Below are 25730 nucleotides of genomic sequence, written 5' to 3'. Positions count from 1 at the left end.
GTCTATCAGTTAGTTTACTTGTTTTTAAAGTATGTAAAGAGCAGATGGTGTGTTGTAGTACTAGGTAAGTTGTAGATTAAAGGCTATCTATCGATCTATCTTCATTAAAACTCCATCCCTTGGTTTGGGTTCCACCTGGCTGTGTCTGTGCTCTGCAGAATGTCCAGTATATTGTGAAAGAGAGGCATATTAAATGCTTACTCCTGTAGGACTGGTCTTTAAGGCTTTCGCGGTTAAGCAGCTGCCGTGCCAAGCACACTTTGGCAGGGTGGCCTGGCCCCCTTGCTCCCTTATTTTAATTGCCTTTAACCCGTGATCAATATTTACGGGCCTGACCGGCACTGAGCGTTCTTATCCCTGTCACTTTGGTTTGATTAAACCTCGGCGGTCTGGCAGCTGGTGAAGGGAGAAGGGGTGTTGGGGGGGGGGGGCGTTTGGAGGTGCAGTGGAGAAGGGAAAGGGAGTCCCTGACAGAGGTGAACACTCACAAACCCCAGTCATCCAAAGTCTCATCCGTTACATTCAGTCGCATGCCCGTAACTTTAAACAGTTCATCTTCGCTTAATGGTGTCATTTAAGCACCTGAACTATCATTTAAGGCACCAACTAGAGCATAGAACTGAGCATAGCTGTAAGTATATCGCATAGCACCCGAACAATGACCTACAGCATTCACAGTATTAACTACACCTGGACACACAACTACGGCCGAGGCCGCGGACCTACAGGTCAAGGTACAGGCGTACGTTCGAGGGGTGCGCACTGAAAGCCGAAAAACTGGTTAAGAGAGAGTGTGAACCAGCCGCAAGCTTGAACAGAAAGGTGCTATTTTTCCCTGCTGAATTGACTCATCCCCCTCCCTCTTAGACTCATTAAACGGCTCCTTGACCTCGCTCAACTCATACACACCGTGGCAGAGTGAGATAAACCAGCGCTGCTGACATTACGCTTTCCTCTCCAGATTGCCTTTTACATAAGGCCCTGAAAATAGTTCCCAAAGAAATTAGTCCCCCCCACCCCCACCCCCACCCCACCCCTACGCATGAAAATAGGTCAGAAAGGTTTTAAAAGAAAATAAAAGATATATTTAAAAAGGGGAAGAAAAAAAAACAAATTTGGGGATTTTTAAGGCCAGTTGAATATTTCCGAGGGATTAAAGGAGGGAATGTGAAAGATTCAGCTCTTATGGAAACTCACTCTTCGGGCCGGGTCAGTCCAGGTTCTGGAGCTCTGTGGGTGTTGGGGGGCATGTAGATAGATTCATGTTTTCCCTGTGCCCCATTTTGTGCTTTTTGAGTCATTTAGCCACCCGTATGTCTGAGTAATTCACTACAAGGCTCACTCAATACAGTGTCAAGGGGGGTTCACTGAAGCTGTAGAGTTATCTGTATGGTAGTTCCAGACTTGGCCTTTCTACCTTGTGTACTGGACTTATTATATTACATTACATATTACATTACATTATGGAATTTGGCAGACGCTCTTATCCAGAGCGACGTACAGTTGATTAGACTAAGCAGGAGACAATCCTCACCTGGAGCAATGCAGGGTTAAGGGCCTTGCTCAAGGGCCCGACGGCTGTGCTGATCTTATTGTGGCTCCACCGGGATTAGAACCACCGACCTTGGCGTCCCAGTCATTTACCTTAACCACTACGCTACAGGCCGCCCTGTATGTTAATTTATGTTCATGGCCTTACAACCAATCATATATGAATTGTACCTTATCTGACCTGTTTGCTTGTTTGTTCCATGACCTTGACGTGCACCGTTTTGTACGTCACTTTGGATAAAAGCATCATGCAATAAAATGTAATGTGATGTAACTCACATATTTAGACCAAGAAATGTCCATTCTCATATCTATTACCATTCTAAATGGAAAGATTCGATGTACAAAGTGAAAGATAAATCTGGCAGGTCAGACTGGGGCTGTGGCTATTAGCCCGCCAACCGTAAGTGGAAAAATCTTCTCCTCAGCCGGGCTTCTGAGAATAAATGAAATAATCTCGGAAAAGGCGAAGGAATTTCGACTCTGCCGCCCCACCCTGAAATTGTGAAAGTGTCATGGAGCAACACATGAACTCCTGTACTCCCCGTATTAAACTCATTTATTTATAATTTTCTCCGAGGCCACGGTTGGCGCTCCTTGCTAGATTAATAGTTGCACAATCATTTTTTAAGAATATTTATTTATTTAAATGAGACACATTTGTTGAAATGAATGAACAGATGAATAGAGCGATGGGTTCTTCTCCTTCCTCATCATCCCCTGCGCAGCGACCCGATGGGAACGGAAGGCACAGAAACACTCGCAAATCAGCCAGTTATCAGCAGGCTTAACGGCAAAGTTTCATTTATTTCACATTTATTTCGCATAACATGGGGATCAAAGGTCAAGAAACCAAATTGCTTGTGGAGGATCATCCCTGCATATCATATTTCCTGTTATTCTGAAAACGGGGAGCCGGCAAATTATTCACAGAGCATGTCGAGACCTTGGAATGAGCTTTATATAAACATGACCCTTGACCTCTGCGGGACTGGTTTTTATTTTGCGCTCGCTTGCCTCCCTCCCTCGACAGTCTTAACCTTCACGGCTCCACGCAGTAAGTGATTATTACTGTGCTTGCAGTGGCCGCCCGTGATTAAAATTGGGTGCTACAGAGCTGGCTGATTGTGCAGGAGTGAGGAGGTATTGATAGGCTGTACTTTATAATTAAGCTGAATTTATTTCCACAAAACGCATTTGCATTGGGGATGTCCTTGGCCACTGTGCACAATACTTGTGTTTGTTTTATCAGGACTTTCCATTCACTGAATGATTCAAAGAACTGGTCCCTTGCCTGTGGAATAGTAGTTCACTCAAAGTAAACTATTTTTGGTTGCTTTATCTGTTAGTAATTACACTTATTATAACATTAATGAGTCATACAGACTGTTCCCGTTGATTTTTTTATCAACATTCAGCATAGACCTTGAGATATTTATGCAGATTGAACATGGTAAGCTTTCAGTGTGAGTTTAAGCATTACTGCTTGCAAGCAGCTTATCTGGGTTCATTCAACTGCTCTTTGAGAAACATCTTTTAATATACAGTATACTGGCTTTTCTGGGCAGTTTTGGAAAAAGATTTTTAGTGAACTATTATCAGTTTTTGTCAACCAGAGTAAAGCTGCTAAAGCTCTTTGCAGTGGAAATATTAACAACCTTGAAAATCAATTCTGCTGCCTTCTGGCTTTGAGATGAGAATTCAGCACAGATATAATACCTCACCGGCTCACTGCAGCCCTGTTTAATTAATCTCAGGCAAACGAGCTATTCCAATGATTAATGATGTCATGCTTGGATCTTGAATACAGGACCGTGCCTCAGTGAGTTTCACTCAATCAATTCCCCATCCTCACAACAAACCAGTAAGGGACAAAGAGCAAAGTCCAGCACCCCCTCCCTACACCGCTTCCTGTTCCTACGTCAGCTGGTTACCCTTGTGAGTCCTGACCTCACGCTCTCCACTGGAGTTATCTCAGATCTGTGGAGGAACGTGCTTCCAGACTCATCCCGCATCCCAAGGGCAGATATAACAGATAATATCCCTGATCTGGGGTCAGTTTGCACTGCTTGTTGGAAGAAGACCAGCGGTGAGGGAGAGGTTCGGGATAAGCTGATTCCAGGTCATTGCAGAGGAATGCTGGAGCGCACGCTGCGTAATTAAAATTTTGAATATGAGCTCCCCATTCATAATTAAATGCTTAAATAGCCACGGGCAAACCCAGACAGGTTATAATAACATACTTTGATGTTCAGTCAAGAAAGGATAAACAAATAAATATGCAGCACCCGACAACCTGAACAGGTGAAGCAGGTTAAAAACGAACAATGTGGTAATTAATGCTGATTGTATGAGTGCGCATTAATAATAGACTCGGGTTTGGGAAAATGACTCATTTGGACAGAAACATAATCTGCACAATTAAATGTAATTTGGGTAAGGTTAACGGCAGCAGTCTTTGAATATGAAACACTCTTATTTTTTTCTAATCTTATGACTAATTGCTACCCCTGTGGTGGGCCAGCTCCACTGGTGTGTGATGTGTTTTGATGTATCCAGATTTTTATTTTTTTTTACTTTTTAAAAATTATGTTCAGTCTCAGTGCTAATTTTATTAATATGATGCATAATTTGTCATCAAATCACAACGACTGCAAGGACTGTACTGCATAGACAGAGCTGCAGTTCATTTGGATAAATTCACCACTGGTCTATTACACTTCACATAAAAGTCAGGAAATCATCGTGTTATACTGATGTTGCCATACTCACACATTTTACACGTTTTACACAATTGCACGCAAAATAATTATACCCCATATCACATAATAATTCACAATCAAATAACTAATGTCCTTTCATGAGGTTACCCGAAACCTTTCACATCAACTGTCGGGTTTTTGTTCAATGTATAAATTATGAAGTGCAAGTTTATTATTTTTATTTATTTGACCACATTTTGAAGTTTCTTTACTTTTTTTGCATGGGTGATATGGGTGTTTGATAACATTATTCAATAAAGAAATTAAATAATACAGGAAAAAATGCATTTTGTTTTTACTCAGGTTCCCATTGAATTTTGTCTAAAGACTTGAAACCATTCTGTGTGACAAAGATGCAGTAATTGAGGAAATCGGGAAGGGGACAAATAGTTATTCACAGCTCTGTAAGAGAGTGACGGTGGAGAAAGTGAAAGTATTTTTAAATGATACAGAGCTGAGCTTCCATAATGTCAATGCATTAATATTTGGTGTACTATAAGGCCTTTTGCAAAGGTGGTGGTTTTATGAATGAATGTGTTTTTGTGAATGGATTTTATTTCCTTAACTGGGTCAGCTTTATACATAACCTAATATGATATTTCCATAATCAAGAGAATAAGAAGACAATTACACTAGCATTATTTTTCTCTGGCACTTTTCATATATCAGTCAAAATGACAAGGGTGTGTCTTTATTCATGGCTCATGTTATATTGCATATTTTGTGCAATCAGGCATTCTCTATGCTTCTGTGCAAGCATTCGCCACAGTAAAATGTCATAACTGCCATCTGTTGTTTGCAGGAAAGTTATTCTGATTTAATATTATGTAGCAATACAAGGAGTGCAAGGAGAGAGAAAAAAAAATCTTTTGGACCTGTTCCTGTTTCTCATTCATCTTGGCGGGGGTGCCGGTTGCCGGTCAGATGGCCGGAGCTGCCGGTCGGATGGAGGCCGTTGTGCTTTTCGGGTCATTCTTGACGTGAGCTGCAGAAGGGTTCCGCGGCTCTGACAAGGCGCACCATATCGAGAGGCCGCTGACTCACTGGAGAGAGCAGAAGGAGGCTGTTTTCTCTCTCTCTCTCTCTCTCCCTCTGGCACCACCGGCTTTCGATCCAATATTCCTTATATGGGGAAGGCAATGTTCGTCAGAGCCTCTCGGAGAACAAGCAACACGTTTATTTTTGTGTTAGCGGCGCACCAAGCTCCGGTAATAAGTGGGTCATCCGCACCTCGCATCAGAACTATCCCGCGCCACTGAGGCTGAACGCAATCCGTAACGTGTCATGCAAAAAGTTTCCGAAAACATTAACAATGACGGCAATAACCACAACAATAACAATAAGCACAACAATAACAATAACGACACTAACATGAAAGACGAGCATTCATGATGATTGTAAAGCCTAGATGCTCTTAATGGGCTGTTGCTATCCTCAGACATTACCATGCTCTCAATAACGGAGTCACGGTGGCTGTAGAACATTGTCCCTGTTTGAAATAAACGTTTATTACCCTGTACATGCCCTTGTGCATGGTATAAGCTTAGTGAACAGTTGCAGAGGAGATTCTGTTCTGCTTGGGGATAGTGGAGATAGTGCAGTGTATGTGTTGCGTTACGTTTGCAAAGAAATGCGAGTGTATACAGGCGTGAGATTAATGACAAATCTCACAGTCAGCACTTACTGTGTGAAGTTGAGGGATTCATTGTTATTATTGTTTTATTATTACATGACATGTAATTACATTGCGTAATACGGTGCATCTTCCGAAGGAAGGACAGAGTAAAGAGCTTTGTGCGTACCTCGCCGATGTGCAGCGTATTGTGAAATTTAAAAATATGAAACGGAAGGATGGTTTCCTCCATGTCCGCTGACAGACTGTGATTTTCTGCGGCAGTCCGACAGCCATTATTTGCCGTAAACACATTACATAACATTAAAGCCTGAACTTGAACTGGCTGACTAAAAGTCCCAAGACATGCTATGAGGCGATCTTCATGGCGTGCATGAGTTCTGACATAATCAACTTTGAAGAGGCATTAATCACGTCTAATTAAGAACACCTATCACCGTGTTATGGTTTCAGGAGTAGCAGGGTGGGTGGGGTGAGGAGCAGCATACACAGGGGCCCCTGGAGGGAGGGAGGAACCCTGGGTGGGAGAAGAGTGGATTACAGAGGGTGGGGCCGCTGCACACTGCAAAATAAATGTAAAAATAAAGAAATAAAGGGAGCGTTTCTTACCGGTCTGAGGATTAGAGAGTGCATCTGTGAAACAGACTGTTCAAATGTACTTTTTTTCCCCCCTCAGAGAATGTTTGTGAGCTTATGTAACTGCTCTTTCCTGGGGGTCAACCGAAAAGACTCGTGCTTCCTCCTCTCCCCTTTGAAAAGAGCGGGAAGAGTCTACATAAGGCAGCGGAGTCAGCCAGGCCCAGCCGCAGGGCAGCCTGAGCTACTGAGAACACATCGCACCTGCCTGCATCCCCACCTACCTGCTGGTGGACAGAGAGACTGTCCACTGCCCCCTACTGGTAGGGAGGAGCTCCTTTCCTCTTTTGCGGTTTAAATTAGGGCTAATTTTCACACTTTTAAGAATAGTTTTTTTCAATTCTAAATTCATTGAGAGATAGAACAGAGGGAGAAAAACATACGGACATCCTGTTGTTTCATTTTTTTTACCTCAGCTCTGTTCGCAGATGGGCAACACTTTCCAACATTAAATTGTTTTATTTAAGCTGTTGGTATATCAAGCTGTTGGAAATCATGACTTCCATTACGTACACGGTAAAATAACAGATCCAGCATCACATTTTCCACACAACCCAGTTGGGGGTCCAACAAATTGAGGCTTTCCAAATGTAAAAAGTAATGAAATGGACAGTAAAATGCCCAACAAATCTGCAAGTTCACGCATCTTAAAATGTCCAGTGTTAATAAGTCAACTCCAACAGAGAAGATATGAATCCAGTTGGGACCATATGTATTCTGTACAATTTGATTTAACACTGAACATTTTACGACGTATAAACTTGCTCATTTGTTGGGCATGCTCTGTCCCTGTGTGTCGCTGGTTCTCCTGTCCCGGGTACAGTAAAGTGGATACGTCACATGCCTCCAGTTCCAGTTCGTGCTCAAATACAGCAGCTCTTCTGCCCCCGGTTTCCCCCACAGTATTTCTCTGTGTGTTATTACCTCCAGCCTTCGCTGTGACAGATTGGGCTCACGGAGGAGGGCGTAGGGGCGTGGGGGGGTGCCGAATGTATTGGTGATGGAGAGCTCCATCGCCAGGTCCAATACATCACACGCCACCAGCCTTTCCCGACATAGCAATCTCTATACGTTCCAATAAATGTAGCGGTTGTATTTTCTTCAAAGACGGCGACGTGTTGAATGTCGATGTGCCGGCAGTGCCAACCCCCACTTCGGTCTCTCGCTCCCCCCTCTCCCTCCCTCTCCCTCTCTCTCTCTCACTCTACCCCCTCCCTCTTTCTTTATCCCACTATCTCTCTCTCTTTCTCGGCTATCGCTCCCCATCTCTGGCACTCTGAGCGGTGCTCTAATATGAAGTAGCAGTAAGACAACACTCAGCGAAATGAGAAATGTTGTCGCAGTGTTTTTTTTCCGCGGGGTGATATACGGTATCAGACCGGGGCGGGGCGGAGACGGAGCCGGCGCGCAGACGTGTCGGAACGCCACCCTGCGCTCCTCGGCTCGCGAGCTGGCGCGCTTCCACGCAGCTCGCGTCCCCCTCTGAGGTCCGTGCCTCTCGGGCTTCCTCTCAAACGGAGCACGAGGCTCTTAAAAGGCACGCTGGAGAGCATGGTTTTTGGGCCGGTCACGCTGGCCTAAGTGAAGGCTATTACTGGTGGCTCGCTCAAGTGAACTCCGTGATGAGTTCGTCCATCCATCTGAGCTGATACGTCGATATCTTTTGATGCAGGACTACATGACTGCTCAATGAGTCTGTCTGTCCGCCTGTCTGCCTGTCTGTCCATTGATCTGTGTGTGTTTTGTAAACTGTGGCAGCCGCTGACGCCTCCCGGGGGAGGTGCGGCACGAGGGACGTGACTGTCCTGCCACTATCTCCAGCACAGCTCTGAGAGGCGTTTAAGGCACACGCTGTCCTGCTTTCCTCCGGAGGGTACTGCAGATTATGCAGTGAAGGGCCGTATGGTCATGCAAGCTTATACACACCTACACATGTGCGCAGAGACACAAACTCACACATACACACGCACACAGACACACAAACTCACACATACACACGCATACACAGAGACACACAAACTCACTCATACACATGCACACAGAGACACACAAACTCACACATACACACGCATACACAGACACACAAACCCACTCATACACACACACACAGAGACACACAAACTCACACATACACACGCATACACAGACACACAAACCCACTCATACACACACACACAGAGACACACAAACTCACACATACACACGCATACACAGACACACAAACTCACACATACACACACACACAGACACACAAACTCACTCATACACACGCACACAGACACACAAACACACACATACACACACACAGACACACAAACACACACATACACACACACACAGAGACACACAAACTCACTCATACACACGCACACAGACACACAAACACACACATACACACACACAGACACACAAACACACACATACACACACACAGAGACACACAAACTCACACATACACACGCATACACAGACACACAAACTCACTCATACACACACACACAGAGACACAAACTCACACATACACACGCACACAGACACACAAACTCACTCATACACACACATACACAGACACACAAACTCACACATACACACACACAGACACACAAACTCACACATACACACGCATACACAGACACACAAACCCACTCATACACACACACACAGAGACAGACAAACTCACACATACACACACACACACTGACACACAAACTCACTCATACACACGCACACAGAGACAGACAAACTCACACATACACACGCATACACAGACACACAAACCCACTCATACACACACACACAGAGACAGACAAACTCACACATACACACACACAGAGACACACAAACTCACACGTGTGCATGCAAACTGTACCACCCAAATGAAACCATTAATTCACCCAAGAGAATATCATAACAATAAGAATAAGAATCATATGCTGCTTAATGTATTAATGAAATGTATGCTTTTTTGTGTGTAAGATACTGTAGGCACACAGTAGCTTGGATTTACTATATATCCTCTGCATGATCATGCATTTATGCAAAGTGGTGGGCCATAAGCAGTGAGAGGTGTTCAGTGGGATGTAACTCTATGCTTTTAACCCTGAACACTCAGGACACTTTTACTCTTCATACAAAAGAGCAACACATTACCGCTAGTTACATTTAATTAATAGTTAAACAAATCATGTAATGTAACTAGATGTAATGGGCACAACAAGAGTATGGGACTGGAACCTATAACCCACCGTCATGTCACCCAGACAACCTTGCAACACAGGAAATGTGGTGCAGACCGTAACCCGTGCGAGGGGAAAAAAAGAGACACAAAATGGATTTTTAAGAAATTAAGATGAGCCCTGTTTCATTTGTGAGGCGCTCGCCCGATCTTAATGAAATCTTAATAAGCCATGGCGGCGGCTGGGTTTGCTCATTCACAGGCTGTTCCCCACAGCTGTCCCCTTCCCACGCAGAGCCCAGTCAACTCACAGTCTGTGTCACTGGTACGGAGCAGGAGCAAACTTCGGGGCCACTTCTTCACAAGTTCGCCACGAGCTGGAAACTCGGCCGGGCCTCCGCGTGTCAGGAAACGCAAAGAACATTCATATTCTCAGCCCTAATTTTTTTCGTGGTTCAGGGTTACTGTTTGACAATTTGAAGTTGTTCTGTTAATTGCACCTGTTAGCATCGCTGTTAGCGATGTTGCTTTGGTTTGCTGTGGTAATCATTTTGCATGGTGACTTGAGATGAGGGCGGCACGGATGGTGCAGTGGGTAGCACTGCCGCCTCACAGCAAGGAGGTCCTGGGTTCGAATCCCCGTCGGCCAGGGCCTCTCTGTGCGGAGTTTGCATGTTCTCCCTGTGTCTGCGTGGGTTTCCTCCGGGTACTCCGGTTTCCTCCCACAGTCCAAAGACATGCAGGTTAGGCTGATTGGAGAGTCTAAATTGCCCATAGGTATGAGTGTGTGAATGAATGATGTGTGTGCCCTGCGATGGACTGGCAACCTCTTCAGGGTGTATTCCTGCCATTCGCCCAATGTATGCTGGGATAGGCTCCAGCCCCCCTGCGACCCTGTTCAGGATAAGCGGGTTCAGATAATGGATGGATGGATGGATGGATGGACTTGAGATGAGCGAGCTTCGACCATTACGAGCTGATAAGTGCAGTGCAGGTATGCATACACACACACACACACACACACACACACACAGGTAAGCACACACACACACACAGGTAAGCACACACACACACACACACACACAGGTAAGCACACACACACACACAGGTAAGCACACAGAGACATGCATGATTACTGTTTAGCATAGGTATGATCACACTTATGCCGACACACACACACACACACACACACACACACAGGCCACTCAGGAGTCTGTAATTATTGTATTATATTGTTAAGCGAAATCTAGAATAGCAAAATCTGCAGAATCGAGCACAATCTGAAGTAGCAAAAAAGATACCAAAACCAAACTCATTTAGGAAATGGAGACAGTTTGATACTCCCTCAGCAACAACTGAAGAGCCGGCACTCTGATTAATGAGTACATCAATTCAGAGTCTGTCCAGTCCTGGGCTCAACAGAGCTTGCTAGCCAACCGTAAAGTCCTGCGCTTATCATTTTCCCCTTGCAGCAGTAGATATCTTTGATCACGTCCAAACCGAAAGACCAATAATTTGGTGATATGAACTCATTTACGTGTAAGTGGGCGAAGGGAATCAGGCAATAGGATTGAGTTAAAATGCCATGATTGAATTTGTTCTGGGTAACGTCGTTTGGAGTATAACAGAGGCTTGTGTTCTTCAGTGAGAAGCCTTCTGACAGCTGCACCCTAGGAGAGCGCTGTTGCTAAATAAGATCTGATTGATTTAATTTCATCTGTAGCTAAACATCTATCTGACTTCATTAGATTGAAACGTGTACAGAACCAGACAGCAATATGAATACCACATTTTGTCCAAACTGTGAGGGCTTTGAGGTGGCCGGCAGACCATTTTGTTAAATGCATCAGACAAAATGTCAGCCCTCAAATCCATTTTTTTTCTTGCTGTCTGTTTGGTATTCAATTCTGCTGGCTCTCTCTCTGCATAAGCAACCGCAGCGGAAAATGATTTCTGGACTGAGACGTAACTCATTTAAATACAAGATGGATGAGCAGACCAGGCGTGGTGAAGAGTCGATCGGGCCGGCCAATGCTGTTGCTTGGGTGACTTCGCCTGAAGGAAGACTCCAGGAGTAGCTCTGTTGCGCGATTGGTTAATGCATTTTTCCATGCCTCCAATAATGGCAAGCAATTCAATTACAGCAGATTGGGCCTTCACATCACGAAATACGCACCAGGAGAAATTGACAGAGCGGGGACAACGTCATACCTGCAGCCATAAGGGTTTTGAAAAAGTATTTTTAATTCAAATATTTTTCATTGACTGATCACTTAAACATATAATTGCACTGCAGTTATAGTTTACTGTATGTCTGTATGTAACAGATAATAAATAAGTAATGGAAAATAAATCGCAATAATCCCTTGTGTTCTCTATGGTGCACTGACAAGATGATAGCTTTTTAAGTCTTGGTGTAGGGCATGTGAATATTTCGAAAAATATATGCGCCAAAACATTCCCTTCTATAAACCTGTATATTATCATTTTTTTAATATAGTAGTTCTTGCTGTATTATTATGTTTTGATGTGATTTAATGCTGCTATTTGTATTATGAAAAATGTCTGCCTATTGTGCAGCAATACAACAGCAGTCTGGTATCGGGTACTGTGTGTGTGTGTGTGTGTGTGTGTGTGTGTGTGTATATGTGCGTTTGTGTTTGCTCCAGTTGGTACATGCCTATGAATGCGTACATATGTCTGCGGTGTACAGTATTCATGTACATAATGCTGTACGTTGATGGTTGCCGTGGCTTCTTGGCATCTATAATGAGTTTCATTTGGAATATCAGTGAGAAGTAGAGTCAATTACGAGATATTAAATTTGATATGGAGAAATATAGGCATAGCCACCCCCGCTTTGCCTTCATTGCTAAGTCGCAAATTAAGTCGATTTGTCAGAGGTGCTCCCAGAGGCAAGAGACGGGAATAATATTTATTGCACCACAGATGGAGAATCAAGCACAAAATCCTGATGATCTGACACAAATTTGATCCCCTCGTTATAAGCGTTCGTCTAAACTCAGTTGTCGTGATAAATCAGTAATACTCAGCCTCCACAACAGCCCTGTTGCTGTGTCTTGCTGTCAAAACCACCTTACAAAAAGAGGGGTGACATTAGCATTGATTTACTTCGATTTTTATCTGTCTCTCAGTTCTGACAAGAATACATAATTATATAAATAAAAACATTGTGTTTCCATGGCAACGCTTTTTTGTTGCTTGTACTCAGTCATGTGTTGGCCAATTATTGCACAAAAAAGCACAAAGTCTAGAAATTGGGCTTGACTGTACTAGCTCGTGTATACAGTGTAATTACCATTTCATACCTTCAAAAACTGCACAAACGGCATGGATGTAGATGTCTGACAATGATACAAATAATAATTTGCGAAATTCACAGTCAAGGATCATTACTGTCTCTCTGTACTTCTATTCATCTATCTTCTCCATCAGTCATTTTCTGCTCACATTCAAATCTCTCAGCACAGTTAGCCCAGCCAGTCGTCCTGAGGGCGGAGAAATTCTCTCCCTCGGTCCCTGGGTGCTTCTGTGACAGAGCCGTGTTTGATGTTTACATTTTCTCCTCCCAGCTAAATTCACTCTCTCTGCCTTCCCCTCCGCTATGTTAGGAACAATAACTCAGCATTAGTAATTAGTCCTAGAATCATAACTTCACTACTGCCAGAGGCTCAACGGTGCAGTTTGGGATCTGAATAATGAGAATAATGCTTTTTTAACACCATTACTGATAAAGAGTGCATACTGCATGTTGCATTCATCACTGCTGAATGAAAATAAACCATAAATACTCGCAGACACCAAAGACAGCCATAAAACACTACAAGCATATGTTGCAAAAACAGCTAATCTTTGTGAAGCGTAAGAAATAATTGAACATCCATTGCAGTATGTAGTAAATGTCAGCAGGTGGAGTTGTTGGCTTGTTTATTGCCAGGGGACCCGGGAAAGATTGGATAACTGAACACTGAAAAAAGTGCAGCTTTTTCTTTTCTTTTTTTTTCTTTTTATGAAGATTACATCAAATGCAGTTATAACTGGGTATCTGGATACTACTGTAGGTGTGAATTACATTAAAATAGTAAAGTGTCCTACACAAACACACCATCCATTCTGACACGTGAACTTCCTTTTAAATACTCCAAAAAGGCACAGGCTTTCAATATTTGTATATAAATTCTGTGTACTTCACAGGTCACCCATTAAATGGATAAAGCATTGATTCATGAGCCGGCTCCTGGACTCGACAATAAAGGACTGCTGATATTTCCCCACTGAATGCACCACTGAGGAAGCTGGAGGACAGACGGACAGAAATGACGAAACATCTGCTTTCCTCGAGGCGAGTCTCTGCTGGAATCCCCTGGAACGTGGACCAATCGATAGCAAATTGATATTTTTTTTTTTTTACGGGGAAATGTTATCTGCGTACAACACATTTCACGCCCCTGTGTTAACCGCCTGTCGATCATCTATCCGAGGCGCTCACGTCTCTGGAACTCGAGCTCTGTGGGAAGATGTGTGCGGGCCGGGCTTTGGCGGATCAGACGCTCTGAAATTACCGCTCAGTCAAGTTCAGACACACCGGGGATGAGCGGTAAGGGTGAGCGAGGTAAACACTGTTCACGCTGTCACAGTTTTACCTGGGCTCACCTACTGAAGAGCACAGAATCACACCTGGGGGGGTAAAACGCAGATGGAAAGATACCGGATTATCCGCCTTTAGCGGTTGGCCCTACCCGGTACCCACATTCCTCACCCCGCGTTAGCAATGCTCACGAACATAAGAGTGTTTACATGGTAGTGGCACAATCACATTATAAAGGTAGTGGCACAATCGCATTAATTATATTGCTTTTATTTTTGTTCACCCCTGTTTTATCCAAGCCGACTGCATGAAGTGGTGACGCTAGCACGACTTGTGCCCTGATTTACAGCACTGAAAACATGCTCGCGTGCGGCTCTGGCAAGCAGCGTTGGGTTCAAGGCAAACATGATGCATTCCTGGAAACTGATATACTGTATGGACTCAAGTTGTCATCATCTATATGATAACCGTAAGCTATGTAGTCCTGCTATGCCCTCTCTCTCTCTCTCTCTCTCTCTCTCTCTCTCTCTCCCTCTCTCAATCTCTCTCTCTCTCTCTCTCTCTCTCTCTCTCTCTCTCTCTGTACAGTATGTAAGTATGTACCTTTGGGAAAACTCTTGCTTGAGCTAATTTACCTTTTGACCTTTTACAACAATCAGTACCAAAACAGATAGCTTTCCTGATGTTTTCTCTCTCTTTTCACCCTTATTCACGCTCCAGTATAGCAGCAAGCATGCCTGGTCTGACGGAGCATAGCCCACACCCTCTGAAGAACAGAAGCACACACAGAAACACACAGATACAAGGTCCTCATGTGTAAAAGAACCAGACTAGGCCCATCAATAAATTAAAAAACAACGACAACACAAGAAAAGATCAGGTTTCATCTGACCTGTTGTTCAGGTGAAGATGGAAATAATGTTTCATTTTTCAATTATCTAGAACATGATCTTTAAAAATATATATATTGGGTCCTGTAAGCCATGTCAGATAGTGTTATTATTAGACTAGTATATTACGAAAAAATGTTTTACTTTAAGTGTGAATCTCTCAGCACAATTTGTCTATATTACTGACTACACTAATATTCCTTCCAAACGCTATGTACAAAATTGAAATTTCCCTTAAGTCATTCATTTCGATTTAGTTGTTCGAACACCAGAGCGTTTATAAACAAAAGCAATGCGAACTAGTTGTCTAGATTGTTTGACGGCGCGCATTGTGTCCAGAAGGGCTGGACCGTGTGGTAAACAAATTCAACACCATCGAGCCTTTCTGGAAAAACACAGTCCCTCTCCTCCGAGTACACAGATCCAAAAATAGAGGGAAATATGAGACCGTTCCTGCTGCAACAAAACATGAAGAGCTCTTGCAACACAGCTCTACCAGAAACAGCTCTGAGTTCAGGTGTTTTCTCCCCAAGTGCAGTTGAGTGACAATGTCCAACCGTTGAAGAGTGATTTAAAGGTCTCGTTCAGCTTTGACTTACGGAACAATTTACAATAGCCTATACAATTTTGTATCTAGCAGACGCTCTTACTCCAGAGAGACGCACAAAGACTTTACTTGTTTACCTCGCATCCACACATCCTAACGTGGTAAGTGGAGCTCTAATGCTGCTTTTATTCGTATTTTACAGGGTGTTTTTTGATCTGGTTTTGTCCATACAATGACAGCGGTTGGACATCTGCCATTGTTTAACTGATTGAGATTAGTTTTTTTCTTTCGTCTTTCCCACTACAAAATGAAAGCAAACCATTAATAATGATACTATTTTATATTAACACATGAGCATAAACTAGTATAATTATATCGTTTAATGAACTATTGGTGGTCGACTTGATAGGATTTAATTTGGCGAGTTTCGATTCGAACTTTCCGCAGTGGCAAGGTGTTTGGGCATAGAAATTATGATGTCTTAGCCGCATTTGAGGAAATAATTATAAATATTTACTGGCAGTAGCCTATAGGCCTATGCATTGAGCCCTTAATGATTTTATGATGATTTTCAACTACAGTAACTAAATCAGGATTTTCAACTCACATTGTTTTAACACGAACTTACAAATAACATGTTAGCAAGTGGTTGCAGATTTGCGAATTAATTGCATCGTGATATGAAAACAACGGAGGATGGTTTGTCTGGAAATTAAACATTTGTGCCAAACTATTATTATATTATTATGATGAACTTTCTTTATAGTTCAGTTTCACGTAATTGGGAATTGTTTTTCCGCAAGGTTCAAGTTAGAAACCACTGACAAAAATGGATTCCCCAGATGAATGCTGTGCACGAATGTTCCTTATGCATGACATAATCCTTTAATTATAGGTGAAAGGTCACACTGAATTTTCAGTACTGCACAGCTCAGGCACAGATTTTGGTGACAGGGTAATTTCACGACCCGTTTACCAACTGGGAAACTTTGGCCCAGAGTGACTCCGGATGTCCACACCTAGGCTTCAGGCAGCAGTGGATGCTCTAGTTTGTAGGTAAATAGCATACCTAGATGGTCTGAGTGATCTCCTATCCTATCGCATATATGGAAAATCCAGGTAAGTAAAAGTCGTCCCCTGTGTTTTGTCGCAATCACCTGTATTGGCTAATTAGAAGTCCTCAGTCAGGAGGTAGAGCCGGTGAGGTCATCTGGGTTCACGGGTGGAAGAAACACGAGGCAGGTCTTCTACTTCCTGTCCCCTGGCTCTTCCGCTCCCGGCCGCGTGACGCGTGCCGTCCCTCTCCCCAGCCCTCTTCATGCTGGCAGGATGAAGCAGAACGTCCGCGCCATGGCGGCCGGCTGTCCCGCGGAGCTCTGCCCGGGCTCCCGGGCCAGTTCGGAGGGGGACCTGAAGGCCCCGGCGGCGGAGAAGATGCAGATGAAGAAGGAGATCTCGCTGCTCAACGGCATCTGCCTGATCGTGGGGAACATGATCGGCTCGGGCATCTTCGTCTCGCCCAAGGGCGTGCTGATGTACAGCGCCTCCTACGGGCTGTCGCTGGTCATCTGGGCCCTGGGCGGCATCTTCTCCGTGTTCGGGGCGCTCTGCTACGCTGAGCTGGGCACCACCATCACCAAGTCGGGCGCCAGCTACGCCTACATCCTGGAGGCCTTCGGGGGCTTCGTCGCCTTCATCCGCCTGTGGACCTCCATCCTCCTCATCGAGCCCGCCAGCCAGGCCATCATCTCCATCACCTTCGCCAACTACCTGGTGGAGGGGATGTACCCCACCTGCCAGCCTCCCTACGACGCCATCAGGCTCATCGCCGCCGCCTGTCTCTGTGAGTACTGCCTCCGCATTGGCCAGTCTGTGTCCAATAGGAGAGTGACGTCAGAGCCTGGCTTACACACCCTGTAATGGCTGGAGCTACTATATGGTGTATTCTCACATGATTGTTGATTTTGACCCAATCATAATGTGGACCAACAGACTTTTGATTGGTTATAGGATTCCTAGCGTTCAGTAGCATCACCCATTTGAGGTTTGTGAAGCTACACTCATTTGACTGTACACTGTATATACAGGTATAATTCACAAATCTGTGTTATGTTTCATTATGACACTTTTTCTTTTTTTTTGTGAGACACAGGGCCGTGGATATGTTGCTTCAGCTCTGTTTACTGTTGACCAACTTGTTGACGTGTTGTATGAATGCCTGTTCTAAACAACATGGCACTTAAAGTCTTAAATGTCTTACTCTTAAACATGACCACATTGCGTGCTCAGAAACTCAGGGAAATGGTTAGGCTTGGTTGTTATGGTTTTGGAAGTAAATAAAATCTGTTTTGAATGACTGGACTTTCAGCCCCAAGGCATGCTGGGATATTCCTGCAGATGTGCAGACAAATGTATTAATTTATTATTAATATGTACACTCACACACCACATACCAGCTGTCATATTGTCCGATTTACAGAAGCACCATGTGGATCCCTATGCAAACACATTATGGAAATATCTAAAATCTTATTTGAAGTGGCAATTTTAGCAGTCCATTCCTTTGTTCCGCGAGTGTTTGTGGTTTACAATGCAGTAAGCTTGTTTAATAAAACCAGATAACATACAGTATACAGGATGAAGTATTCAAATAAATACAATGGGTACATTCTCTGCAGTCACTTTCTTTATATTTGGTAACTTTAGTGCCGTGCTTTATATTCTGGGTCTAAGCGCAGTACATCTCTGCTTCCCATAAACATGTTTTTCCCGACGCAAACACGTGTGTTTTTATCGTGTATGCACAATCCCATTCTAATAGAAAACAGACGATGGGGGAGGGGAAGCAGCGCCCCGTATTCTGGCAGTGGGCCGCGGGGTCTGTGTTTACTCCTGTGTCAGAGCACAGAGTGTTCCTCGTGGGGGCGATGTGGGGGGACGGGGATGGGGTGAGTGGGTGAGCTCCATGTCCTGGCCTGTGTGAGGAAACGGGCCGGCTCGGCGCTTGTGTTTCAGACGCCTGCCAGGCAGTCGGGTGGGGGTGGGGGGGGCAGGCTGGAGGGGGTGCAGACTGGAGGGGGGTCAGTCGGTGGGGGTGTGGGGTTTGTCGGCTGGGGGCGGGGGGGGCAGTCGGTGGCGGGGGCAGACTGGAGGGGGGTCAGTCGGTGGGGGTGGGGGGTTTGTCGGCTGAGGGTGGGGGGGGGCAGTCGGTGGTGGGGGCAGACTGGAGGGGGGTCAGTCGGTGGGGGTGGGGGGTTTGTCGGCTGAGGGTGGGGGGGGGCAGTCGGTGGTGGGGGCAGACTGGAGGGGGGTCAGTCGTAGGGGGTGGGGGGTTTGTCGGCTGGGGGTGGGGGGGGCAGTCGGTGGCGGGGGCAGACTGGAGGGGGGTCAGTCGGTGGGGGTGGGGGGTTTGTCGGCTGGGGGTGGGGGGGGCAGTCGGTGGCGGGGGCAGACTGGAGGGGGGTCAGTCGTAGGGGGTGGGGGGTTTGTCGGCTCGGGGTGAGGGGTTTGTCGGCTGGGGGTGGGGCCGGGGGGGGGGGGGGGCAGTCCCGTGTGTGTCCAGCTGCGGGGAAGGCGATAGGCTCGGGGGGCGGAGTGTAGGAAGGAAGGGAAAAGTACTGGGCAGTGTGGACACCGGCCAAGTGGAGTTCCCCACTGTCGCTGGGGAGAGGTGAGGGGGCGACATTTAGGTCTCTGAAATGCAGTGAGAAGAATATCTTCACATTGATATTGTTGTCTATTTTCGTGCCGGTGCATTGTAACAGTGCCCATGCGACAACTATGCGAAAGGGTTTTAAACCCAGTTGCTCTTTGACACAGTTGGGTCTGTCTTTGGGGCCGTTGTGCGGGTTATTTTCGTGCATGTCCCAGGGCGCTCCGGCCATCCTGCCATAACTGTCCTTCCTGTCATCGAGTCCCCAACATGTTCCTGAATGACAGATCTTTTCACGGCCACCAGTGTCCTGAACACCCAAATTGTACCCCCTCTCTCTCTCTCTGTGTCTCTCAATCTCTCCCTCTCTCGCTTGCAGGTATGCTGATCTTTATTAACTGTGCCTATGTTAAGTGGGGCACATTCGTCCAAGACATCTTCACTTACACCAAAATCATGGCCCTCATTTTGGTCATCGTTGTGGGACTCATGAAAGTATCACAAGGTGAGAAGTTGATGCTGGTTTCATTATTCGTAAAAACAATACTTTTATTCAGTGTGCTGCACTCCATATGAGTCTAATTCCAAAAACAAACTACTATCAAATGCTATGCTAAGCGAAAGTTATGATAGTAGCTCCTTAGTTCCTTTGTTACCCTATGTCCAAAATCAGGCCTTGGAATTGAATAGGAATCAGCCACATATTTTTTCCCCTGTCACTACTCTGATTAATGTACTTTTATATTGAACATACAACAAAGTACATGAACGACACGTTCTTTGTGGCTTGTGAATGGGGATAATGGAGATTCTGGTTGTGTAAATGTCTAAAATTGTGCTGCTCCTCTTGGCCAGGAGAGACTAAGAATTTTGAGAGTCCGTTTGAGGGGTCCACCACAGACGCAGGGAACATCGCCCTGGCTCTGTACTCCGCCCTCTTCTCCTACTCTGGCTGGGACACTCTCAACTTTGTCACTGAGGAGATAAAGAACCCTGAACGGTAACTCTGCCTACCTCAGAAACCTACCTCACCCAAAACGTATACCTTTCTCCGAGAAACCTGCCTCACACAAACCTTGTACCTTTCTCAGAGAAACCTGCCTCACCCAAACCGTGTACCTTTCGCCCAGAAACCTGCATCACACAGACCTCGTACCTGTCTGCCTGCCTCACACAAACCTTGTACCTTTCTCCCAGAAACCTGCCTCTGGCCATTGCCATCTCCATGCCCATCGTGACGCTGATCTACCTGCTGACCAACGTGGCGTACTACGCGGTGCTGGACATGCCCTCCCTGCTGGCCAGCGATGCTGTCGCCGTGGTGAGGGTGCTTCCGTAGCTCTGCTGATGTCTGGTTCACGGTCAATCTGAGACTCATCTCTGCTGATAATATTGCGAACTTGTTTTGGCTGTTATATTCATTGTATTATGTATTTATTATTGTTGTTATTTGTTTAGACAGTATGGTAATAGCGGCACGGATAGCACTGCCGCCTCACAGCAAGGAGGTCCTGGGTTTGAATCCCGGTCGGCCGGGGCCTCTCTGTGTTTGTGTTTGTGTTTGCATGTTCTCCCCGTGAACACAGTCCAAAGACATGCAGGTTAGGCTGATTGGAGAGTCTAAATTGCCTGTAGGCGTGTGTGTGTGAGTGAATGGTGTGTGTGCCCTGCAATGGACTGGCGACCTGTCCAGGGTGCATTCCTGCTTTTCGCCCAATGTATGCTGGGATAGGCTCCAGCCCCGCTGCGACCCTGTTCAGGATAAACAGGTTAAGATAATGGATGGATGGATTGTGGAGTATGGTAATACTTAGCAATATGGTACATCAATTGGCATTAACAAATGTAGTTGTTAAAATTAATTAATTGACACACAAATGCATTTCAATCAGACAACTCATGATGACTTAAGCAATATTTATTGAGGTTTAATGGAAAATCAAACTTTGGAGTTGGCTCTGCTTTTCATCACTCCCTGTTGTAAGCCTGCCGAAACAGGAAGTGGCTACAAACCCCCCCCCCCCTCACGGGGATCTTGAGAAGCAGAGCTCACCGGTGGATGCTGGGGTGGTGGTGAGAGCGCGAACATTTCGAAGGCGTGAATTAGGAATAGCAGGATAATTCGGGCAAAAGCACCTAGCGAAAGTGGCAATGGCATGCAATATTGGCAATGGCAGCATTCCAAAACAGGCAGTGCAGCATAAAGAGCCAAGCAGCGCAATGGCTTTAGCGTGCAGAATGAACCAGGCAACAGGGCAGCTTTGGATAGCAGGCAGCATAGGGTGAAAATGAGCAAGGGCCTAAACAGGTAAGGTTGGTGATTAATATAGCCGCTCCCATTAGATAGAAGCATCATGTGAGGGGCCGGTGCTTCTTGAGATGTCTGCCCATACTAGCTCTGCTGGCTTTGCAGCATTAATTATTTTCATTAGTTCATGTATTTAACTACTAACTAATGTATTAGTTATTTGAAAATGTATATGTTAGCAAACCATAGGATAAACTTATAATTAGTTAACCATTAACAACATAAACTGTTTTTTTTCCGTTCCAATATGAATTGGCAATAACTACTGTAGTTGTTAACATGAAGTAATGATGTAGCTACAAATACATAAACAAAGCTATACAGCAGTTAGTTAGTTCACAACTACATTAGCTAATGCCAATTCGTGTGGCCTTATTGTAAAGTGTTACCGAAAGTACTACATTCAATAGTCCAGTAGTCATAACAGTACATTATCTGTGTAGATTGTCAGACGTATCAGATTATCAACTGCTCTTGTAATGAATTAACCCCCTCCATCCAAGACTTTCGGGAACGCAGTCCTGGGACCGGCAAAGTGGATCATTCCCATTTCCGTGGCGATCTCCTGCTATGGAGGTCTGAACGCCTCCATCATTGCTGCTTCCAGGTACCTCACACGGGTTTAATTAATTCATCAGAAGTTGTGTTATTACCACGCTATAATAACAAGGATGTATTTATTGTGTAGTAGTGCAAAGTACAATTTCCAGTCTTAATTCAACTTCAACTCTAGTAAATTAAACTCTAGTTTATTATGTGTCAAATAAGGACCATGAGTACTCTGTTAGAGTTGATTGAACTCTGAACATTTTGCTGTGCGTAAACAGGATATAAGATTGACGCGCTGATTCTCTGGTTGACAGGCTGTTTTTCGTGGGGGCGAGGGAAGGACACCTCCCAAACAGTCTGAGCCTCATCCATGCCGAGCGCTACACCCCGATCCCAGCCCTCCTCTTCAACGTAAGAAAACCTCCTGAGCCGCCGTCTCCCACTGGGGACTGTTCGGGTGCCCCTTTCAGAACTGAATTTAACGGAAACAGAAAATAGTAGCACCTCAATCAGAGAAATGCTGCGAGCTAAGCTGAGAGATAGCACCTTGTTTTTGCAGGAATTCTTCACGGCTGATACAGCAGGGGAAAAAGATAAAAATAATTGGTTCTGGCTCTATCATTTCTGTGGGTATGGTTCACTCCAGGTGTAACGGATTGCCTCTGTGTGATAAGGGAGTGTTAGCAGATAGACCTCAGAGGCGCTGTCTGGTCTGTGTTGGCGAGACGTGCTGATCCCTCTCGTGCTGCTGCAGGGAGTGATGGGACTGATCTTCCTGTGTGTGGAGGACGTCTTCCGTCTCATCTGTTACTTCAGCTTCAGCTACTGGCTGTATGTGGGCCTGTCTGTGGCCGGGCTCATCTACCTGCGCTTCACTCAACCCGACCGGCGCCGGCCCGTCAAAGTAAGAGTCCGTACGGGTCAATATACTACGCTCTGTACGAGTCAGTGTGAACTACACTCTATACGAGTCAATGTGAACTACACTCTTTATGGGTCAATTTGAACTACACTCTATATGAGTCAATGTGAACTACACTCTATATGAGTCAATATGAACTACACTCTTTATGAGTCAATGTGAACTACACTCCATACGAGTCAATGTGAACTACACTCCATACGAGTCAATGTGAACTACACTCTATATGAGTCAATGTGAACTACACTCCATACGAGTCAATGTGAACTACACTACATACGAGTCAATATGAACTACACTCTATATTAGTCAATGTGAACTACACTCTATATGAGTCAATGTGAACTACACGCCATATGAGTCAATGTGAACTACACTCCATATGAGTCAATATGAACTACACTCTATATGAGTCAATGTGAAATACACTCCTTACGAGTCAATGTGAACTACACTCTTTATGAGTCAATGTGAACTACACTCCATACGAGTCAATGTGAACTACACTACATACGAGTCAATATGAACTACACTCTATATTAGTCAATGTGAACTACACTCTATATGAGTCAATATGAACTACACTCTATATGAGTCAATATGAACTACACTCTATATGAGTCAGTGTGAACTACACTCTATATGAGTCAATATGAACTACACACCATATGAGTCAATGTGAACTACACTCTATATGAGTCAATATGAACTACACTCTATATGAGTCAATGTGAACTGCACTCCATACGAGTCAATGTGAACTGCACTCCATACGAGTCAATATGCACTACACTCTATATGAGTCAATGTGAACTACACTTTATATGAGTCAATGTGAACTACACTTTATATGAGTCAATGTGAACTGCACTCCATATGAGTCAATATGAACTACACTCTATATGAGTCAATGTGAACTACACTCTATATGAACAACTGGGCAAGGGATCCCAATGTCCAGTGCTCACAAATCACCATAAGGAGTCTCATACTCATGAGTCACTCCAGTCATAACATACAGTGTAATATATAATATTCATGATTTCCATACATATGGTACCCATGGGTCACTGTAGGAGTCACGGATCACACACTGGTGTGTTTACACACTATATTACTGCAGCCTTACTTATCATACTCAGGGTTGAGCAGGTTACAGTTGAGTTAATAAACTAGTTGGAAAAATAAAAAGCCCAAATAAGAGGAAGTATAATGTGCATAAGCTACAAGAGTCTTTACTTTGGGTGTGTGCTGTGAGTTGAAGTGAGCATCAGTGCTAACTCCTCTTCCTCTCTCCTCTTCCTCTCTCCTCTCCCTCCTCTCTCTCCCATAGCTCTCCCTCTTCTTCCCCTTCGTGTACTGCCTGTGCAGCGTGTTTCTGGTGGTCGTCCCGCTGTATGGGGACACCGTTAACTCTCTGATCGGTGTGGGCATTGCGCTGTCTGGAGTGCCGGTGTACTACGTGGGAATTTACCTGCCCGAGGAGAGGAGGCCCAAATTCATCAGCCGAATAAATGGTGAGTGCGCTGAGAAAAACAACAGGGCTTAACGGTCAGAGGCAACGCATTGTCAAATCAGGAAGACAGGAATGCTGTGATAATTTGCAAAATGTCATGTAATGTTTATCATGACATGGTGTATGTGGTTGTCAGCAGGTACACTTAAGAACGTGGCAAATAAAAAATGTTTTTAGCTCAATATGAGCACTTTCCTTGGGAAGAATCTAACTACATACTTAATTAAAATCAATGATGCAGCTCAAGTACAAAACTCTTTCACATTTCCCCCAGGGAGTGTGTGTGCATGTTATTAAGTGAAGGAGTGACACCTCTAAAAGTAACAATAAAGCTGTAACATTAATTACAAAAAATAAAAACATTGAAAGTGAGTTTGTGAGTACAGAGTGAGTGTCTGCGGAGTTTACCTCCGGCTGAACTGCGCTGTTGTCCGTTCCCCAGCGGCGGTCACCAGGTACACGCAGATGCTGTGCTACTGCTGCCTGACGGAGCTCGACACGGAGCCCAGCAAGACCCAGTGATGTCACGGGCCCGCCCGCATGTGCACCAATCCCCGGAGGGACCCCGAGGAACAGTTCTCCTCTCCGTCACCAAGTGGGTGTGTGATGGGCGGAGTGCTACCCCCACTTCTGGCCCGCACTGTGCATCATGCTCTCCAGCTTTCTTCCTTTTTGGGGTGGGGGGGGTGGGGGGGGGGTGGTTTCGGATGACAATATTTTTTTTTATATAAAACTGAACGGGAGGACACTGGACTTCAGTTCTAATGTGGTTCTGTGCTTGGTCCTGCACGTACAATGCCATGGGTTTGAATGGACTGCAATTGGCGTGGGGCAGGGCCTCAGTCCGATTGCATGGTCTGCCCTGAGACGCACTCAGGTTTAAAGGACTGTTGGACAGCCAAAGTGGACTGCTTCAACACTCATAAATACAAACAGTACTTGCTGTTCACCTGTGGAAACTGAATTGCTTCATGGCACTC

General features: G+C 45.0%; 1 protein-coding gene across 1 annotated transcript; it reads left to right on the top strand.

Annotated features, from left to right (window-relative positions):
* The first annotated feature begins 15730 nt into the window (after positions 1–15730).
* On the top strand, positions 15731–25422 carry LOC133136525 (Y+L amino acid transporter 2-like). The gene is made up of 10 exons (XM_061254096.1): positions 15731–15964; positions 17114–17646; positions 19835–19960; positions 20311–20455; positions 20653–20776; positions 22267–22370; positions 22627–22723; positions 23067–23216; positions 24568–24751; positions 25193–25422. Exons 2-10 carry the CDS (start codon positions 17133–17135, stop codon positions 25270–25272), a joined length of 1524 nt encoding a protein of 507 aa, XP_061110080.1. The 5' UTR covers positions 15731–15964; positions 17114–17132; the 3' UTR covers positions 25273–25422.
* Positions 25423–25730: the final 308 nt, after the last annotated feature.

This window comes from Conger conger, chromosome 9 (assembly GCF_963514075.1).
Source record: "Conger conger chromosome 9, fConCon1.1, whole genome shotgun sequence".
NCBI classification, from domain to species: domain Eukaryota; kingdom Metazoa; phylum Chordata; class Actinopteri; order Anguilliformes; family Congridae; genus Conger; species Conger conger.
Note: the sequence above shows the minus strand (reverse complement) of the source record. Positions and strands in the feature narration are given on the sequence as shown.

What these genes read in the sequence shown, in the direction of transcription:
- LOC133136525 (XM_061254096.1), top strand. Translation starts at nt 17,133, where the DNA reads ATGAAGCAGAACGTCCGCGCCATGGCGGCCGGCTGTCCCGCGGAGCTC. An exon ending in GAGATAAAGAACCCTGAACG is followed by an intron (nt 20,456 to 20,652) that starts GTAACTCTGCCT and finishes CCTTTCTCCCAG; the next exon opens with AAACCTGCCTCTGGCCATTG. An exon ending in ACCGGCGCCGGCCCGTCAAA is followed by an intron (nt 23,217 to 24,567) that starts GTAAGAGTCCGT and finishes TCTCTCCCATAG; the next exon opens with CTCTCCCTCTTCTTCCCCTT.